This window comes from Caretta caretta, chromosome 16 (genome assembly GCF_965140235.1).
Source record: "Caretta caretta isolate rCarCar2 chromosome 16, rCarCar1.hap1, whole genome shotgun sequence".
NCBI lineage: Eukaryota > Metazoa > Chordata > Testudines > Cheloniidae > Caretta > Caretta caretta.
The window spans coordinates 18,438,321-18,455,657 of record NC_134221.1 but is presented as its reverse complement, the minus strand read 5'-3'; the positions used below and the strand labels follow the sequence as shown (position 1 = coordinate 18,455,657).

The following is a 17,337-nucleotide window of genomic DNA, read 5'->3' as shown; positions in this document are numbered from 1 at the left end:
TATATAGCCCCTGTACCTCCCTCCTTGATAGTGAAAGCAATTAATCAGGTGCCAGAGATCCCCGGAGATCCCTCAGCCATATGAAAAGGGAACTTTTCTGTTAGAAGAGGTGCCTGTGATTTAAAGCCAGACTAGTCCCTTAAGAAGAAAAAGTGAAAAACATCCGGACTGGGATTCTGTGAGCTGGCATCATGGGCCTCTGCGACTGCTTTATTAAAGTCACCTCAGCAACATCAATTAAAGAAAAACCCTGGCCAGGTCCCCATCCCATCCCCCCGGACACTTGGCACTCGCCCATCCACAACTCGCTAATCCCCTTTAATCAGATGCTACGCAGCTAGGGACATTTCTCTTTTCAGGGCTCTGACCATGTGGTTAAACCATTTGCCCAGGGCATGCAAAACGAAGCTTTTGGGCAGGAAATGTAAAAGCTTAATTTACAACAGGGCATTTAATACAGAGCCAGGGTAGGGGATGGGGTGAGCTGTGGGTGGCGGACACAAGAATCAGTGCTGCTGCTTCCTGGAATTTTGCTGGCTCACCGGTGTTGCCAAAGGTCTTCATCCCTCAGTTAAGACCAAGCATGTCACAGCGCTCAGGCCTTTCCTACAGCATTCAAGGGAGGCCCTTACAGTGGCTCAGCTTGCTAGGACCCTTCTGAGGGCAGGAGCCCCAGCGGATTAATCTTTTGTGGCCCTGCCAATATTTAATTGGCTATGACGTCTGCCCAGCATGGGATCCTCCTGATCTGACCTGCTCTGCCCACCTGTCTTCCTGGTATCTCAGGAAGAAGATGCATCTCTTAGGAACGCCTCTGATCAACACTGTGCGGGGAAGAGGACATGAGATGGGCTATCGGGAACAACCCTGCACTGGGCAGAGAAGACAGATGGGCCTTTACGAGGGCTGGTAGAAAATTTCCTATCAAAATTGTTTTTCAATGGAAAAAAAAAAATCAAGGGACGATGGGGGAGTGAGACTTTTATCCCCACAATCCTGAAAGGCCAGGGCAATGTAACCATCTACAAACAACCCTGTTGGGAAATCTGAGAGAGAGAGAAACAAGGTGGGTGAGATAACAGCTTTGATTGGACCAATCTTCTGTTGTGGAGAAGACAGAGACAAGCTTTCATGCTACCGAGCTCTTTCTTTGGGGGTGGGGGTGTTTGGTGGAGGGAACAAGGGGCAAGAGAGGGCTTACTAATGCTTTGCTGTCATGTTTTAAAGTTTTGCACACCTTTGAAACGGTGGCCTCTATTTACCGCTTGTGCGCTTCCCTCAATCTAGCACTATCCTAGTTTAAAGCTAGGGAGATCAAGGCAGCTATGTCAGCAGATTTCCATCTCGGACCTTTGCTAACCTTGCGTCAATTGGTGCAGCTCCCCTGAAGTCAGCTGAACAACGTTGATTGCTACCAGCTGAGGATCCCACCTCATAAATCACTTTTTCTATTCCTCCCGCAGAGCCCTCCACTTGTATTCACAATGACTCATCACCCAGGGCTTTTCTAGTCACCTTTTAACAGTGCGGGTTACAAAAAGAGGTACACATTTGATGGATGCGTTATGCAGCCGGAGGGTTGTAATTCTAAAGCAAAGCATGTGGAGGACACGTTAGTATTCCATCACTGGACACCTAGGGAATGGGTCCACAAGGACCCACATCTGCATGCTCAAACTCACTGCTTCCCATCCAGAGTCTGAAGGGTGCAACTGCATGGATCTGTCTTGCATCCCCTACTGCCAGAATCCCTGCATAAGGTGCACATTGCAATGTATCCTACGGATTACCGGGAAGCTGATACCAAAACTCTGACTGCCTGGAATTCTTACTGTAGCATCGTCTTTAAAAACAAAACACAACAGTAAACTGCTCTGCAAGGCTCCACTACGCGGCTCGGCCACAGGACTGATACGTTTCCTGTGTGGACACGCTCAAATAATAGCAGCTCCAGCTGACACGTAAACGAAACTCTAAATCAATTGCTGGCAACTGAACTATAGAACAATCCCTTCAGTCAAACACTCCAGCAGCCCCCTTGCTGACCTCGCATCTCTCTCGGTGTCTCGTTTTCTCCCCAGAAACTCAAATCCAGCTTTCTCCAGCACAGCAGAAACCACCCATGCTACTGCCTGGGAGCACTAACCACACCTTGCAGGAAAGGCGAGGACAGAGAACGCTGCGGAGAGAACGTTTCACTTCCAGGCTGAGCCAGGAAAGGAACTTTATGGCTTTGGTGATCCTGAGAACGTTAGCATCTCCCTCTCTGTCCCTCTGGCTGCAAATGTAGCGCCCAACCCAGGCATGCAGGTCAGGGTCATCCTGAGCTAAGGCGGAGATCTAAATACAGTCATGTGGCCAGACTGTCAAGAAGGTTCGGCACCCTGCTGCTCCCACTGAGAACAATGGAGAATCCCTCCCCTCCCCGACATTCAGAACAACAGTTGGTCTGAGCACTTTTCAGAGTAACAGCCGTGTTAGTCTGTATTCGCAAAAATAGAAGGAGTACTTGTGGCCACAAGTACTCCTTTTCTTTCTGAGCACTTTGACATGATTCGATTTTCAAGTTAGGTGTTTTAGGGAGAAATCCCGATTCTACTGAAGTCAAGAGCAAAATTCCCATCAACTTCAGTGGGGCCAGGAGTTCACCCTTAGATTGTAAACTTTTGCGGGGCAGGGACTGTTCCACAGTTCTACCACACCTGCTACAGTGAGGCTTCTAGGTCCTACTGCAACATAATACATGGGAGCTGAGCCCTTTCAGACAAATCAGGGCTATCGCCAGGTGCATGGATGCATTCCTACGGCCATCCACATTACCAAAGAGTAGATGGAAACGAAGCAAAATGCCTTGGCGACGTTTTCCCAACCTTCTTACACTTGTAAAAATAGTTGGATGTTACTAACTAAAAACTGCCTAAAAGACATACTGGGATCATCTTTCCTTGCCTTCTTTTCCTGGCTTATAGCTGCCCAGTGTTAGAATATCCCCACTGGGCTTTGCATGCTAGGATGCTTCAGTATCCAGTACCCCAATTTCCATTTGCAACACATGCACATACTCTAGCTTGCTGAGTTTTTTTTTTCCCCAGCAAGCTGAGGTATCTACCATGCTGTTCAGGAAATCCCTGACCTGTTTTCAATTACTTGGTCATATTTAGTGGTTCAATTTGCCCTAAGAATAGTGCCTTTTCTTTAACAGCACGATGCACCATGCTCTCATATATTGTTTAAATCAAACGCACAGAGAAAAGCTGTAAAGTGACACGGACAAATCAAAGAAGTTACCCTTGGGGACACAACGCGTACCGTAGAGACAGGTTCTGTTAACAGAAGAGCACGCTATGTTTTTCTTCCTACAACAAAGGAACAACCTTCAACCTCTTCAAATATAACCAGCTACTTAACCCGGCGGGGTGGGGATGAGAAAAAATATTTTATGTTTCACTTTTTAAAGAAAGATATAATCTATGAATTGGTGACATAAAATAGAAGGCCTGGGATCGTCTAGTCTGGCCTGCTGGGTAGCTGTCATAATTTTCACTCCCGCAGACAGGATTTGAATTTCTAGCACTGCCCACATGAGTCATACCAATAGGCCATAAATAGGCCAATTCAGTGCTCAGTATTATTATTTGTATTCTCTCAGTGCCTGCCCCAGAAATCAGGGCCTTGTTGTTCTAGGCACTGTACAGCCAAAAAGGGCAGATCCTCAGCAGGCTGTAAATTTGCCATCGTTCCACCAAGGTCAATAAAGATTTTTGACAATTTACACCAGACGAGGATCTGTCCCAGAGTAAGATGGTCCCTGCCCCCGAAGAGTTTCTGGCCCAACCAGATAAGACAAAGAGCAAGAGAGAAGAAGTAGTATACCCATTTTAAAGATGGGGAACTGAGGCACAGAGAAATTAAGTGACTTAGTCTACGTCATACGGGAAGTCTGCCCACAGCTGAGAAATGAACTCTCCTGAGTCTCATTTCAGTGCCTTAACTCTCAGACCATCTTTTCTCCATGCAGTTTACTGTCTAAACTACTAGGAAAACTCCAGCCCCGTAAATATATAAAAGCCATGATAGATTTGTGTTTCATAAAACTACATCTTTAGAAAATCTGACCTAAGAGGAAAGGTTAAAAAAACTGGGCAGGTTTAGTCTTGAGAAAAGATGACTAAGGGGAGGACCTGGTAACAATCTTTAAATATGTTAAGGGCTGTTCTAAAGAGGATGGTGACCAATTGTTCTCTGTGTCCACAGAAGGTAGGACAAGAAGTGATGGCCTTCATCTGCAAAACCCAGTAACAGGCTTCCAAGGGAGGTTCTGGACACTCCATCATTGGAGGTTTTTAAGAACAGATTGGACAAACATCTGTCACAGATAGTCTAGGTTTACTTGGTTCCACCTCAGTGCAGGGGGCTCAGCTTGGTGACTTCTCCAGGTCCCTTGCAGCTCTACATTTCTCTGATTCTGTGATCTTTGAGAAGCCTGAAGACTCCCAAGCAATGCTAGGAGCTTCTTGCTTCTAAAAAAAGTAGCAACTCAGAAAAACTAAACTAAAAAATGCCCATTGTGCACTTCCTCTATTGTTTTATTGCTTTGCTCTGATGAGGTTCCAGACATGTCCACAGGGAAACCACAACATCATCTTAACTGCACGTTCAGTGCTGAGCTCTGTGTCAAGGACCTGAAACCGATGAACAACAACGACGTGGCTGATTACAGCATGCTGCCAACCTCAATTTTTCCCATATATCGTCTTTGTATTTTAAGGAGTTTTTCCATCCATCCCTTTCTTTTTTTCCCTTGTCCGTGCCTGCCGCTTTCGCTTGCTCTTCCCACATTTGTCTCTTTTTCTTTTTCCATACAAAGGTCTCCATTGACAGTTTAAAAAAAAAAAAACAACTGCCAGCTTGCAGACTCAGCACATAGCTGAGTGAATTTGACTCCAGTAAGAATCAAAGCTTTTATGTAGAGTGAGGCAATTGGAGAATGCAGTCTCCAAGGAGCTCTCTGCAGCAAGCTGAGGTTGCAAGGTGAGGGAGAGGGTTAACATTTTGCATGGAAAAATGCAACTACCAAATAACTGAAGCTGAACCTGAGCAGGACCCAGGTGATGCTGGTGAGCAGAGGAAAGGACTTTGAAGCGTTTGCAGCTATGATGCAGCAGTCTCCTTTGGTTGAAGGCACATACTCAATATAGTCCATAGTTTAGGAGGGCTCCTACATTCCTCGCTGATGCGGAGCTCTCACGTAGCAGCACACACCTTCAGTTGCCTAGGACACTCCATCCCCTCCTGGTGGGCTATTATTCACACTTTTGTCACCTCGTCTGGACAACAGCAATGCGATAGACCTGAGCATGAACTCTTCAGCTCTTAGGAAACTCCAGCAAGCACACAACCCTGCAGTGCGTCTCCTCAGCAGCATGGCCGACGGCACACAAATCACACCCATCCTCCGCTCTCTGTGTGGTTCCATGCAGAATACCCAGGCAAGTCTGAGGGCTCATCCTTATCTTCAAGGTGCTCAGTGACCTGGGCCCAGCATCTCTAAAAGGGCCTAAAGCTCAGAGATGAGGACTAAGGTCGACAACCATAGGAGAGAGGAGGAGAGGCCGAGGGAACTGGGATTGTTTAGTCTACGGAAGAGAAGAATGAGGGGGGATTTGATAGCTGCTTTTAACTTCCTGAAAGGTGGATCCAAAGAGGATGGATCTAGACTATTCTCAGTGATAGCAGATGACAGGACAAGGAGTAATGGTCTCAAGTTGCAGTGGGGGAAGTTTAGGTTGGATATTAGGAAAAACTTTTTCACTAGGAGGGTGGTGAAACACTGGAATGCGTTACCTAAGGAGGTGGTGGAATCTCCTTCCTTAGAAGTTTTTAAGGTCAGGCTTGACAAAGCCCTGGCTGGGATGATTTAGTTGGGATTGGTCCTGCTCTGGGCAGGAGGTTGGACTAGATGGCCTCCAGAGGTCCCTTCCAACTCTGTGATTCTATGATTCTATGAACTCTGCTCCTCTGACACAATGGAGCTTCTGACCATCAGGATAAAGCTCATCTGTGCAGGAGATGGAGCTTTCTCAAGCAGTCCGAGACTATGGAACAAATTCCCACAGGACCTAAGGACCATCAAAATCACACTTGCTCCCAGTGCCAGCTACGCTTCTCTAATCGGCCCTCTCTCATGTAAAGCACAGAGCAGCATGGATATCTAAAAACAACAAATCCACCCAAAACAAAACCCTACCCAATCAAAACTCTCCACTGCATACACGATTCTCCCCCTGCGGAGAGAGAACAAGCCACTTGTGGCAGATGATTTAACTGGGAATTGGTCCTGCTTTGAGCAGGGGGTTGGACTAGATGACCTTCTGGGGTCCCTTCCAACCCTTATATTCTATGATTCTATGATTCTATGTTAGTCCCATGGCTTAATGCCCAACTGGAAGGTGCTCAGATACCACAGTGATGAGAGCAGGAGAAGAACAGCAATAGAAATGCTTTTGTTTATTCATTGTCGTTCTGGGCATTTTCCTCTCTCTCCTAAAAGCACCATGCTGAATCCTAACCAAAACTTCTAAGTCACTACAGCAGCGAAGGGATCAATCCTGCAAGGTGTAAGCAACGCCTGGGAACACTGCGCACTCACAGCTCCCAGTCAAGTCAATGGGAACTGAGGACACTTGGTACCTCCAGAAGTTGCTCAGCATCTTGTAAGATTGGGTCCTTAAAGCACCCAGGGTCTGATCCAAATCCTACTACAGTTAACATGAGTTTCTCCATTAGACTCCAGTGGGCTTCGCATCAGACCTCAATGCAATCCTATTTAAAGGCCCGGTCTTGCAAGCTGTTACTCATCTATCTGACCCTGCTGTCAGTGGCTATATTGCCATTGATGTCAGTGTCTGCTGGATCAGACTCTTAGTCCTTGTTTACCCCCAAAGAAGTCCAGAGTGTAATGCCACACCTCTGGGTGGGTCATCCACAGGGGGCACTGAACTTGAGACTTCTGGATCTGAATAAAAGAGACTTTACTGCCTGAGCTACAAAACCCAGCTCTCCTCCCCAAGGTTATAGCAGGCTCCTCAATCCCAGAGGGTAACAGACAGCCACTCCAAGCTGGTGTGGGTTTCATGAGTAGACAATTGCAGGGTTGGGCTCTCAGTTGGCACTAGGTCTGTTCCTCATGTTCATGCTAGGACCCCCGTGAGGCACAGAGAATGAGGGGCCCGCATATGTTACAGCAGGAATACGCAGCCCTCAGAATACTCCTCTCGCCTGAAGCCCACTGCGAAACTACGGAAACTCTTGGTGTGTGATGAGCCTCTTTCTCCAGCTCTGCCCCAGTGCGCTGAATTGCCAGCGATAGCCTCCTTCTACCAGGCGTGATGTAGGGAGGCTATCAGGAACATGCTGGGAGGAAGAGCTGATAAAAATAAAACAGTCCAGATCTTCCAAAGACCTTTTCTAGGTCAGAAGACAATTCAGAGCGCACATATCCATTTAGCATACACCCCCATGCCTGGATACAGAGCCCTATGGCCACAGATCTTCAGCAGGACTTTTTAACAGCTAAAAGCATCTCCATCTGTGCCACTTGACCTTCTGCTGGACTTCGGGTGGAATTCACCCCCATGCAGGAGACAGCAGGGGGCCTATGTATCAATACAGTCTCCCCAAATGAGGATTTCAGTGGCACATGGGCCTTGTGAAGGCTCTCTGCACAAGACTGAATGTCACCCCTATTGACTCCAAGTGTTTAGCAAAGGTCCCAACCAAGACTTGAAGATCTTCCAACAAGCTCATGAATTAAGACCTTTTAAATGGCCAATCTATGCCGAAGGCTTTCCAAACCACACCCACACACACACCCGCACCACCAGGACAAAAGACTGTTCAGTGCCTTCCAATTTGCTATTCTTGCCAGTTTTCCAGCTACCGCCTAGATGGGTTACGTTGGAGAGAAATTCCGATCTAAAAAAATAAAAAATAAAAAGCAGCAGTAATTCAAGCAGCTCAAAGGGCAACAGCGGCTCTGACCCTGGGACTTAGCAAAATAGTAAGGAATTTGCAAGCGCTGTCATTTACGTTCAGTGAGCACAGCTTTGAATGAAACAAAGGGAAAAAGAGATCCCTCTTTATTATATGGGAGCTTCCCTAGGGACTCCCTCAACAGCAGGTCAACTGATCACAATGAGCCAATGAGGAAATCCTCCTTCAGAGGACTCCAGACACAGCTGGATTCTTTCTGCATGACTCATAGGATGAGTCACTGCCCTTGACTAGGAATGATCATTTCCCTTTTATAAAAGAGCCATGGGGTGTACATGTGGGATACGATGCCATAGGGGGAATCCCCTCTAGAGTTCTGTCCTGGAGTTTGGAACAGCCACAGGATAGACTCCTCCTCACCCCAAGAGACTCCACCCCAGGTTTTACGCCAAGTGCAGGCCAAGATGGGGCTTTGAGAGTTTCATCCATGCCCTGTGCTTACCCATGCAGTGCAGCCATGATTGGTAACGCTCAGATTGCATAGCTCAGCACTGAGTCTCAGTGGTTTGAATAAAGGAGCTCCTGATAATGCAAGATAGAACGGGGAAAACCGGCATCCCAAAAGCTAGAAGAAACTGGTGTGTTTGTAAAAGTATACGCTGGGACAAACTTGCGGCTGTGTCTGAGTGCATGCATATCAGACACACACCAGGGTTTCCCTCCTTTTTAGGGCTTGTCGAAACTTCAAAAGGCAATTCGGATTAAGGTAGCGTGTGAATTAAAATCACAATAGCTATTCTGGGATAACGCCATCTGTGGACACTCATATTCTGGAAGAAGAGTGCCTTTTCTGGTTTAGCTTCATCCACTTGGAGTACCGAGTCTGGAATAATGCCATAATAATAATAATAATGCAATAATGCCCTTATTCTCCCTTTGACATTCACAACAACCGGGACAACAACGAACTGCGCCACGAGGCTATGGTATTCACTCAACAGTTAGGATACCAAATCTAACCTTTAACGCTGCGTGCTTGCAACCCACATACACCACAAACAGAACTAGAGAGCTGATCACTCTGGATATTTTGCGAAGGAAAATACATCGTGGAATCTTTCCTCCTTTAAGAGCCTCCTGCAAACAGATTTATTCAGAAGGGCTGACAATCCCTACCCCAACTTTCCTCCTACCCCTTGCCTCGCCTCCCCCATTCTCCAGGTGTACGCACACATACACACACACAGAGCTAAATCATGGAATTAAAGAGATGCTGCCTAACTTCAGCATTCATTCACCCCCACTTGCATCATTCCTCTTCAGTGGGTTTTTTCACCCCCATATACCTAGTTGCACAATGTTTAGCTCGACTGTAAGCGCTGGAGTGGAAATCTCCTTCTCCATTCTGATTTCACTTGCACTGAAACAAACTGGCAGTAACTCCCTTGACGTCAATGGGTCTACGACAATGGAAAACCATTGCAAGCGAGACCTGAATCAGGTCCCTGGTCTTCATATCCATCTACCTCACACATTGTTGGCTCACTACAAATAATAATTAATACCTGGAGGAATTAAACATGCCCCATACCATCCCAAATTAACATTAAGCTTAAATGCCTTAATTTCATTTTTAGTTAAGAGATCTAATTGATTCCTCCAAGGCAATTCTCAAAACTCTCCCCATGCCCTCCCTTACCTTTGTCCCCATTTTCCTGTTTTAGGTTGTAGAAACTGTTCAGGGCAAGGAATGCATCTTGGGGATTTATGGGGCTGTACTAATGATTACTCCTAACAACCATCCTGTGGGCAAATGAGGCTGTTCAAGTACAAAGCGATCATGTCTGCAAGTTGCATCAAACAGAACAAGGATCTCATGTCCCTGGAAGGATGTTTCTCTTGTCTGCAAGGCCCTTAGGTTTGGACACTTGTGGTTTTTTTTCCTTCCTCTGCCTTGGGGCTCAACACCCAGAGCAGAGCTTGTTTCAGCAGCTGTGTGGTTGGAAAGCTGCCCATCAAAGGACCTCATTGCCCTCGCACTTAAGATCAGTGTCAATCACTGAAGTCAGTGGAGTCATACTATGGTGCATAATGAGAGGAGAGAACGAAGATGTCGGAGGTCACTGGCCTCTGCCACTTGATGGGTCTCACCCTGACAATGGACCCCAACCTAGACCACAAAATATTGTCATTGTACCTGGCTTTCCAGATTTTTGAGATTTTTTTTTCACCCCAAAAGATGGTTGCCAGATCTTTCAACTAGCAGCAGTTACAAGAACGATAATAGAATCTGCATCACTCTCCTTCCATTTGTGGATCACAAAGCACTTCACAACTATCAATTAAGTGTAAGTTTTTAACAGCGAGGATAATTATCAACTGGCACCATTTTACCAAGGGGCATGGTGGATTCTCTGTCACTGGCAATTTTTAAATCAAGATTCAACGTGTTTCCAAAAAGATCTGCTCTAGGAACTATCTGGGGGAAGGTCTCTGGCCTGTGTTATACCAGAGGTCAGACTAGATGATCACAATGGTCCCTTCTGGCCTGGGGATCTCTGGATTACTCAGCTCCCACATTCCCTCCAACATGACTTGCAAGGAAGTTAAAAAACAAACAGCATCATCCCAGACATTTTGCAAATGGATAAAATGGAGCACTCGGGAACTACGACTGGGATTTTGAAATTCAATGGGAGACAGGTGTCTAAACCTCTTAGGACACTTTGGAAATCCCAGTTGGGATGACGTGGCCACATAGCAAATCAATGGCAGACTCAGAAATGGAATCCTGTCTCCCAGTCCGATCCCCTGTATGCCCACTCTACCATTCCATCTCTACAGGACACTGTTCTGCCCACTCTCCAATCATCAGCAACATAGGGCACTTGTTGGCACTGTTCTTAAATTATTCCTGCATTTGATACTTGTCTACAGTATACATGCAAACACGTACAATGAATTAAATAACTATAGGCTCCCAGAGCAGTCAATAACGTAATAAGGAAGAACAATTCCCTCCCTTTCAGGAATCACTGGGTGAAATTCTAAGCCCTGTGTGATGCAGAAGGTCAGAGGAGTTATCCCTGCTGGTCTTAAAAATCTATGGCTGAGATTTTCATACCCACCTAGGAGATTTAGACACACAGTCCCCCCTTGAAATGAATAGGTACAGTGCACTCATATTTCCTAAGTGGCTTTGGAAAAATCTCTGCCTAACAATCTATGCACAGACAAGTTCATGCTGTCTAAAGACAAATCTGTTAGAAGTGCCAGCAGGTGTCCCATCCAACAAGAAGGAATGGGTATCATAAGGGAAAAGTGATTTTTTTTTATTTATTCACTGTTATTACTCAGACTACCTGAAATCTTAAAACAAACTCGACACTCACAAATATTTACTGATATGTTATGCTTTATGGACCAGAACACACTGAAATCAATGAGAATCTATCCACTCACTTTAATGGAAGCTGGGTCAGGCTCTCTGAGAACGGATGTTCCTATCACTAACATTAAACTTCTGCTCCAGGAAGTATCCTTAAACTTTGGACAAAGATGAAAGTGAGGTGACAGGGCGGGGAGAGGGAGAGAGACAGATGTAGGAAATAAATTGCCAAATCTCCTATTTTTAAAAACAGACCCAAGAGCTGTTTCCTGGAAAGTCTGCTCTTACAGATTTATTTCTCAAGTCCAGACAGAAACCTTGGATTATCTAAGCCATGTGTCTATAAATGGGTACTTTCACTAATGCAGAGGTATTGGAGTAAATATGCCACATGCGTATTTTGCTTATTCACATCTGTATTTATGCCAGTGCCTCCCTCTGAAAAAAAAAATTCAAAGAGGCTGTGAGGATCATCATACTGTTTCTTTAAATCTATACCCGGAAGACATGCAGGGTGAGGAAGTTTTGAGGCAGGCACTCTACAAAGAAGAGGAGAAAGGGATAGCTTAGGGATAATGCTGATTTCCTAATCTTAATAAAACTCCTTATGGAGTTTTGGTGGAAAGCATTTAGTTCTGTGATTCCTTGCCATTGTCACATGACAAAGGGCTAACTCCACTTTCGTTTATTTACAGGACTTCAGACTTCACCAGACACACCAAAATTTCCTTTCTTAATATATAGTTCAAGATCCACAGGAAAAAAGATGAATCCAGACACAGTAACTACAGAGTGTTACATGGAATGCCAGGTATAGTACAGATGTTTATATGCACCATACAGAGAGAGAAATACCACCCACAACACATCCTATTAAGTTTCAAGCAGTGGGTTATACCTGGTTAATAAGGCAAGTTTGATTCTGACCGGCCCCAGGATAGAAACTTTTTATGCCATCTTCAGGACTTTCCAACAAGCCACATGATTCCTCTACAAAAAGCACTTTTTTGTGGTGGCTGAAAAAACTCTCTTTATCCTCAAAGCTGTTAATCCTCATACCAATGCCACAAACTGGGAATCTAAGCTCACCTCCATGGCTGCCTTTGTTAGTGCACATACCCACTCTTATCCTTTCATCTCTCACATCTGGATCCCTGGCACATAGCACAAGGGTATGAAAAGTCAGAAAATGGGAACCACATTATCAACTCATGCCAAGACTTTTAACTGACAGATGTCTGCAGCAAACAGACTATCACTACGCTGCGACCTGTCAGAGTAACCAGGAGGCACCATGCCAATCTAATGATTAGCTTCGATTGCTTGGTGTGTTAAAAAGAAAACCGCTAAGGGAGAGTTTTTGTCCCTTTAAACAAGAAAGTTTGGGCCTTTTTTCCACAGTAAAGATTCATATTCCCTTTGCAGTTCCCTTCTGTTGGTCCTAACAGAGCCGTTATTTCTGCATGCCCTAGGTGTAAGGGCAAAATACTTTTGTTTATAGGATTAACCTTATTATTAAAGGGCTTTTCATCCAGTAGGAATCAGTGTTGCAGATCTAGGATAATTATACCCCAAATGACTCATCAGCCTTCAAACCATGAGGAGCAGAAATCAGCTCAAAGGCGTAAAGAGTCCAGTACTGGCGGCTAAAAGGCCCTGATTAACAGGCCTGCTTGCAACACAAAACCGACAATTCCTAAGTACGTTTATTGGAGAAGGAGCAATGCACTGAAAACCAGCGATGAAAGGGGCTTTCTCCAATCCCATGTCGACGGTTTATCCATGGTCATTTAGGGCCAAGGCAAAAATAATGATGCTGGCACCTAATAACGCCAAATACGGAGTGTCCTCAATGTCCATTGACTTTGTTGGGTGCTGAAGCCACTCGGTAGCTGGCAGAATTGGCCCCTTGGCTGTGGCATTGACACTGTATTTCAGGCCACATGCCATTCTACGTGACAATGGGAAAGAGACTACTATAGGGAAGGGAGAGTGGTTTGAGAAGAGTCTGCATCCTGCCCTTGGAAAATACATGGTTTCATTGAATGCTAGTCAACTGACAGATGCATCCCTGTCAACTTCTGAATGGGTCATTTATTACTGTAGCTTGTTAAAAAAAAACAAATTATCCATAAAGTTCTGTTCCAAGGTTGTATAATTCTCCCCCTTCTCGACCAACGTGTCACAAACAATGAGACCACAATGCACGTTTTCCATTGGACAACAGAACTGTCACCTGACATCCACTCCAGACTAACAGGGTCATATTTCTCCTGGAGTAGCCACTCCTATCCTTTTCAACTGTAAAAATATTGATCTGTCCTAACTGGCCAGAGACTAAGAATATTATATTCTTAGCTCATTCTAGACTACTATAAACAGCCAAGGGGAGAAGCAACAGATGGTAACAAAATACTTCATAATTTCCAGAATTTTTATTTCTTTTTAAAGGTCACGCTGTGCATTCTTATTACACTTTTCTCCACCACTAAAGGAAATGGCTGTTCCCAAAAATATTCGCCCAGAAACCTGATTCACATTTATGAGGATCTGTAAAAATAAAGAGAGACTCCAACTTTGTCTGTCAGTTAAATTTAATGTGACACCACTTGTAAAAGAACAGGGGTCACTGTGGCTTGGAAAGGAATCACTGAGACAGCCCAGCTCATGTCACTTATGGCATAGCCTCTAGAATAAATCAACGTCTGCAAATAATTTTCTTTTCGTTAGGTTTCTTTTCCCACTTGAATAGTAGAGGTGTATTTGCTCCTGAGCAGGACAAAAGAGAAGTGAGTTTTCACTTCATTGCATTTTATTTCAGTTTTATTTTAGTCCTTTTAAGAAACTGGGATTAAATAAAAGAGGAAAGAGAACTTAACTGTGGTTGGGGGGAAGTTAACCAGATAAAAGAACATTAGACGTTGCCTTTAAATGACCAAATCTGGCTCCTCCCACATTTGAGTAATCCAATATCATACCAGGAAGCTCACTGGGAATACTCAATACCTTTCACTTCAAAGAGAGACGCTACTCAGAACAGCAAGATTTCTATACACCGACAGTTATAGATGCTTGGAACCTCCTAGTCCATAATGAGTTTTAGATGGACATACCTCCACACTTCTGATCCAAATCTCCCCGAAGCCAATGGGTAGTCTCCCTAAAAGCACTGCAAAGAATATAGAGACTGACAGTACGTCTAAGCTGCTATGACACTACTGAAATACATCCCTGGCTAATTGTACTGCAACAGGACTGCAAAAAACTTTGTATTCTTTCCATTTAAATTTCTGAAATTGACAAGGATTTAGCAGTCTACAAATGGCAAAAGAAGGTAGTACAGTACCCGATCTGAGGAGCTGACTGCTTTAAAAGAGGATGGTCCCAGAAAATATTCTTTCCTCTATCTAAATATGAAGATGGACATCAGATCCGGTCCTTATCCAGCCAAAGACAATTGCTCCAGGTCATAATCCAATAGATTTGCAATGCAATAGAACATCTGGGAGTAGCTCTGAGGTGATAATTATTTCTCCTCCACTGAGGTTCTATCTATAGATATTTATCTTTCAGTAAAGAATATATTTTCTACCTCACCTAAGAACTTTTTCTTGCAATTTTTGACAAGTCGCTTCCCTCCTTTTTATAAATAGGTCCTCTTGGGTTAGAATGAAGAACCTTGAAATGACAATAATTGATAATTATTCGGTTATGGTCTGAATCCCCCCACGACTTGTCTTGGTAACACACAATCTGTTAAATAGTGGTTGGGCTTCCAAAAGAACTTATGGAAACTTCAGAATTAAGGCTGAAGCTCAGACAGACTGTATTAAATGCTTTTACTAGTCAGTAACATTGGAATCTCAGTTTGACATTAGCTGCCACCCATTCAGTTGGTCCCAACTCTCCTGCAAAACTCCATCATGGTTCCTATCTCACCTTTTAAAATCATCAAAGTGGCTTTGCCCCCAAACCTCCTCTTATTCTTCCTCCCACAGTACTGTAAAAGGAAATCAGAAATAAATATTGCTCTTTAGTATTTGCCGACCACAAACATCTGCAGGTGCCCTTTAGAGCCTCAGTAGAGTTAAGCTATTGTAAGTTCAAAGAACTTTCAAGGTAGATTCATCAGTATTCCTCTATCCTGCCTGTGCATTCCATAGTTAATAATTGTGAAAGTCAATATTAAAATTAACAAAAAAAAAACTTCTCAAAAAGTAAGTAACAAAATCAAGTACTCAGTCCTCGCTTTCTAGAATGCAAAAAAGGTGTCTCTTGGAGCTGTTGTTTTTGCCCCAACAGTTGCGTTTTGTAGTTTCTCCTTTACCAAACCCAGCAACAGTGATTTGGAGGGCGCAGGGGGGGGGGGGGGATGCAAGATTGAATTAACAAAAGTACAGGCAGCATACAACAGAGGGCGTAAAAGTTTCTAAAAGCAAAGTTTGCAAAAGCTTTTTGCACCAAGATCTCTTGCTTTGATACGGGAGAGAAGGGAACCGATTATTTCTTGACAAAAGTTTGCTCTCTTCCAGCAGAAACTATGCAAAGAAGAGACGTTTACAATTAATTCAAAATATCTGTATAGGGAAACAACCAAAAAGTCACTAAAAATACATTTTGATTCTTTTTATTTTAAAGTGAGCCTGGCAACTGGCAGATCTGTTTTAAGGGGTGGGGGGGGGGAGATTGTGTTTTAAGTTAAGTTTTCTCCCTTGTATGGGCCCCCTGACAAATGGCATTCACAGGACTTGGGTAGCTAGAACTTTTTTTTTTTTGGGGGGAATGCATTGGGTAAGAAAAGACAAATGTTTTGCACAGCACAATAGAAAGCAAGCTTTTCTTTCTTGTTACAAGTTTTCTGAAGCCTTCGGGCAGCTCACCCATATATTTGCTCCAGACATAGATGACATGCACATTAGTCAACAGCCATCATGTTTTAACAAGGCTAAGTTAAATAAGGGAGAGAGAAAGCTGTTTCTGCAGCCTGAAGGCAAACTATTTATTAAGGACACAACGAACCATATCAACAGAAGTGCCTTACCTGCTCTGCTTTGAGAAATTGCATAGAGTAGAAATATTGCTATCGTTTTGGTCCTTATCCAGCTTCTTCTTTTCCACCTTGTGTGTGTATCCATGGTCCACAATAAAAGGGGGATCAGCTTGCGTAGGGGGTTGAGCAAATGCTCACACGACCTTAGGTCTGGGGTAGAAAAATCAAAGGAAAAGCCTCAGACCCCCCTCCCCCCAGAAAAAGCAACTTTTATAAAGCCATGAGCTGGAGGTTTGTGTTTGATTGCTATTAACTAGGATGAGGGTCTGAACTTTCTCTGTGACTGTATTTTTGTTTTGGCTTGTCTTGCTTTCTTGGTATAGCAGGTCCTTCTTCGCTTCCCTTCCGTCTCTCCTCCTCCTCTTGGTCTGATTCTTCTCGGGCTCCCCTCTCAAGTGATGTCCCCCTTCCCTGACTAATCGAGGAGTGGAAACTTTTTTTTCTTCCCTTCTTCTTTTAAAGCAGATGCGAGAGATTGTCAATCGAGATCCCATGCAGCAAATCAGAGTTTAGGAGGCGGCGGAGCTCTGCCCCCTTCTACTGGAGTCCAGGAGAAACGGGGGGGGTGGGAAGAGGGAAAGAAGTTTTTAAAAGAGAGAGAAAAAAAATTGAATGTGTGGCATGGGGAGATTTTTCTTCCTCCCTTCCTCCGGCAGCCTTGATTTCTTTCCCAGCCTGTCTCCAACCAGATCCGAGGGCTGCACGGGAGGCAGGTCCCAGCGGCAAGTTTGAATGCAACCAGAGACAGGAAATCGAGCTGTTGCAAACAAGTTGCGGCTGTCCTGGGCTCTTTTGCTAAGTTAGTCCTTCGAATTCAGCGAGTTCGCGGTCAGTGCGTGGGAGATGTTGCAGGGTGGGTTGGTTTGTTTTTCATCCCCGGCACCAGGAGTCCAAAGGACTTACAAGA

At 44.5% G+C, this 17,337-nt stretch overlaps 1 protein-coding gene across 3 annotated transcripts in view; it reads right to left on the bottom strand.

The window, feature by feature from the left end:
- COL5A1 (collagen type V alpha 1 chain) overlaps positions 1-17,115 on the bottom strand; it is a 252,466-nt gene extending 235,351 nt beyond the window's left edge. For 2 of the 3 annotated variants that reach the window (XM_048822900.2, XM_048822901.2), the window contains exon 1: positions 16,422-17,115. In XM_048822900.2, coding sequence (XP_048678857.1) covers positions 16,422-16,515 — 94 coding nt within the window. In that variant the 5' untranslated portion in view covers positions 16,516-17,115. Of the gene's footprint in view, positions 1-15,319; positions 15,348-16,421 lie in introns of those variants that run through there. The other variant, XM_075120566.1, reaches the window with a different exon arrangement.
- Positions 17,116-17,337: the final 222 nt, after the last annotated feature.